This window comes from Tripterygium wilfordii, chromosome 19, assembly GCF_013401445.1.
Source record: "Tripterygium wilfordii isolate XIE 37 chromosome 19, ASM1340144v1, whole genome shotgun sequence".
In the NCBI taxonomy this organism is placed as follows: domain Eukaryota; kingdom Viridiplantae; phylum Streptophyta; class Magnoliopsida; order Celastrales; family Celastraceae; genus Tripterygium; species Tripterygium wilfordii.
This window is the reverse complement of record NC_052250.1, coordinates 11,599,784-11,603,559: the sequence shown is the minus strand read 5'-3', so window position 1 is coordinate 11,603,559 and position 3,776 is coordinate 11,599,784. Positions and strand designations below refer to the sequence as shown.

The window sequence follows — 3,776 nt, the reverse complement described above, 5'->3', positions numbered from 1 at the left end:
GGACAAATAAATCGAATAATAACCTAGTTCGGGTTAGGGTTTGGACAAGTAAATCGGACAAGATTAATATGTTTGAACCCGTATCCGATTTTAAATAGGATAAAATTTTTGTGTTTGGACTCGGATTCGGACATATAACTTATGTCCAGACTTGATTTAATCCGAATTGAACAAATTCGATCATCCAGATCGGACAAAATTTTACCACCCTTATGAACCAACTTGTGCAAAAAGCTCATCTTGTAATTACAGAAATGAAAACATACAGGAAACCCATTTAATTTATAAACAATTTGAATGATTTACATAACTCTCAAACTTCTATTAACCCAAAAAAAAAAAATGAAACCCAAAAAAGAAAAGGAGAAAAATATATTTTGCTCTGTGTAACTTCTATGCAATAAATATTTCTTCTAAGGACATCTTACATTCCTTCCAGGGCCTCCATAGTAAAAATAAGTCCCCCAAACAGTATTTCTTCCTTGTCTAACATCATAACAATTGGAATGATCAGCCAAGAGATGGAGATTTGTCAATGGAAGCAAGTTATTGTCCCAATCCACAACCTGCAAGTTCCTAAAATAGGAAGCTTTTCCAAATCCTTCCTCTGCAAAATGTCCACTACCCATTTGGGTTGATGTGTGGTAGCCTGATGATCTTGAGTTCACAATTTCTCCCCCAAATTGAACCATGCTTGCATGGCTTCTCATGTGACTGAACAAAAATTCAGGCCAATACCCTACCAGTAGTCCTGATCCAAATTGGAGCCACCAATGTCCATGCTTTGGATCCTGCATAAATGATCCCCTTTTTTAGGGTTAGACCTCATTTGGGGAAACAAAATGCTTGAACATTATTATTACACATTTGAATCATGTTTTTATAACTTGCTTGAGTGCTTAATGGCAGACATAATGATGATTTCTTCTAATGGGTACCATCAACTGCTAATTACAGCTAAAAAGGAAAAAAAAATAAATTCAAAACAAGTATATAAGGGATCCGGGGGCTCGGCAATTCCTTGGAGTCGGAATTCGCATCTAACGACTTGAGAGGTATGTCACGTTAGATTTTTTTTCTACACTACATCACCATGTCAGATAATTAACGCACTATTAGATGTGAATTGCAGACTCCGCGGAATCAGAGAGTTGCCCCACCAAATATTTAAGGCACTAAAAGCTGGTTGGAGTCAAACTATATATGAAAAGACTACTTTGGGGAAGAAGAAGTGGAGGTATCATAAAAGTTGACATGTTATGGAACCATCCTTGGAAAAAAGAAAAAAGAAGAGAATCTTTCTTTTTAATAATCAGGTTAGGAAAACACAATGCATAAACAAATGTGTCAATTTCTCAATTGATAAGGCTCTGCTTCATAATTTAACACATGAAGACACTATAATTAGCAGGAAAAGTCATTATGTTCACAGATTGGTAGCCAACCTACACTTACCTTCCAAACCATAAGGCCAATATCAAATTGTCTGCCATTGTAGATAGACCTTGGAGATATTGCTGCTCCAATGGCAATCTTGTTGTTGGTTTGTACAAAGCCTGTGCAAAGTAAGTTGTAGCACCCAGTTGTTTGGTATGCATCCGTCTGTAAAAATACATACATACATACATATATGTATAGATATGTATGGAAATCAGTCAGGAAGAGCTCTTAGAATTACTCAAAAGGAATCAAAACTAAGACAAACACTTACTGTCCAATAAGTGAAAAATCTGGGGTAGTTGTCTCCATACAACTCTGGACTCACCTGATAATCAATCATATGTTTAATTCAGCAAAAGCTGTAATCCAAATGATTAGGTAAGAATAAGTAGTAAACATTAATCATACTTGCCTGCCAACCAGCTTCAATGGTATTAAGATCATTGCCAAATGAACCAGAGATTAGCCATACTTGTGATAAGCTGAATTCATACGCGTTGGTTACGCGGGGAGCCCAAACGTTTATGTTTGCTTTTGCTCCATAATATTGATCACCATTAACAAACACCACTGCATGCTGTAGATTCATTTCAGAATAAGCAATGAAGCCAATTCGTTTCAGAGATTTAGGCAGAGAACAGATTAGCAGAATCTGGGCTCCATTGGATATACTAACCTCATGACCAGTGCCTGAGGAGTCTCTTCTTACATGTCTTCTTAGTTTCCTGCCAAATTTCTTGATGGAACTTGCTCTTAGAATATCTTTCTCTGTGGTTCTCCTGATTGGAATTGTTCCTTCCGGACATGATTGACCTGAATCTCTCCATTGCTGAAACAGCTCTGCTTCTGTCTCTTCTGTTGTGTAATTCAGGCCTTTTGGTCTTTCTGGTGGATCCTGCAAAGAAACTTAAATTTCAATATTTACTTGTAACGAATTCTAATTGGCATATTAGCATTGAGTCTCCAAAAGAAAATTAGAAACAATTTCCCAGAAAATTTTTTCATGGGAAACAAACAGAAAATTACCAATGGTTTCTGCCCTCTAAGCTCAGGATGATCAAACGCAGGTTGTTGATGGGATAATACACAATCAATTACATCACCATCAGGGCTCTGAAAAACATAAAAACAAATAAATAAATTAATCTTTTAAAACAACAAGAGAAATCATTCCCATTTTTTCATCCCAAAACAAATAATCAAAAAAAATAGAAAAGAAAGAAAGAATGCCTGAATTGTCTTGACAGCAGGCTTGTTGATCTTCTTCAAAAGAGCATGGACTCTCTTTATCCTCTGAAGCTCTTTACCTGGCCTGAAAGTCTGGTTTACCGGTACCCGGTCCCCGGAATCCGAGGAAGTTGGGAGAGACAGGACAACAGGGGAAATAGAAGAGGAAGCAACAACAAAAAGGAAAGCAACAAAAACAGGCATCATTGGGGAGGTGTAGTGATCAGTGGAAGCAGCCATTTTAGAAGAATGTTGCTGCTGTTGTTTTTGTATGATTGTTTGTTTTCCTGCAACAAGACTTGTTTGTGTATATAGCTCTTGTCTTGTTCTGTGATGGGTACAAACTGGTTTTGTCAATTGAAGAGGATCTCTCTTCATATCAATACAAAACAGAAATTACCATCAAGAAAACAAACAACCAACCCCCCCAGCTGCTCAACTTGCTCACCATTTTCAAAATATAAGCAATGGAGAGAGTCCTTGGTTTTTTGTATACAGACAGAGAAACTTAAGGGGCATGAGCAGTATTTTTAAATGGGGGATTGTACTTTTCTAAGCTCTGCCCATGATGGGTTCTGGTCAAACAAGTTGAGTTTTTCTTTTGGGTTTAATTTAAAAGACAGAAATTGAGGAAAAAAGAGAGAGTTGAAGTTCAAAGACTGAAATTTTGACACCCGAGTCACTAGTTGGAGTGATAAATATGATATGTATCATCTTAGTAATTAGGGTTCGAATCCCCCTCCCCGTTTAAAAAAAAAGACTTGAAACTTTGAGTTGGGTTTTATTGGAGCAGTGAGTGCTCATTCCTGTCATATTCTATTCCTTGATTTCTAGAGAAAAGAAGGAATCGAATTCATTCTTTATTTGTTTTCTTTTGCCTTCTAGTTCTCACTTTTATTTACTTTGCATTCTTGTTACTTTCAGTGTGGACCGTCACCTATTAACATATATAAATAATTTCAGTTCCTAATTATCAATAATATTTTTTCTTAAAGAGCAACATCTCATAGTAATTCTGTAAGTCAAGCATGTTTTTGCAAGAACATTAATGGGATAGGTGACTTCTTGAGAATGCAAAGTCGTGCGAGCCTGATATATCTACGGAAACA

The 3,776-nt window shown here is 36.5% G+C and overlaps 1 protein-coding gene across 1 annotated transcript; it reads right to left on the bottom strand.

Annotated features, from left to right (window-relative positions):
- Positions 1–251: 251 nt before the first annotated feature.
- On the bottom strand, positions 252–3,193 carry LOC119985224. The gene is made up of 7 exons (XM_038829453.1): positions 2,671–3,193; positions 2,467–2,553; positions 2,117–2,335; positions 1,853–2,017; positions 1,712–1,765; positions 1,456–1,602; positions 252–791 (listed from the first exon to the last, which is right to left on the bottom strand). The coding sequence occupies exons 1-7, from the start codon at positions 3,043–3,045 to the stop codon at positions 414–416; spliced, it is 1,425 nt and encodes a 474-aa protein (XP_038685381.1). The 5' UTR covers positions 3,046–3,193; the 3' UTR covers positions 252–413.
- Between the last annotated feature and the right edge of the window lie 583 nt (positions 3,194–3,776).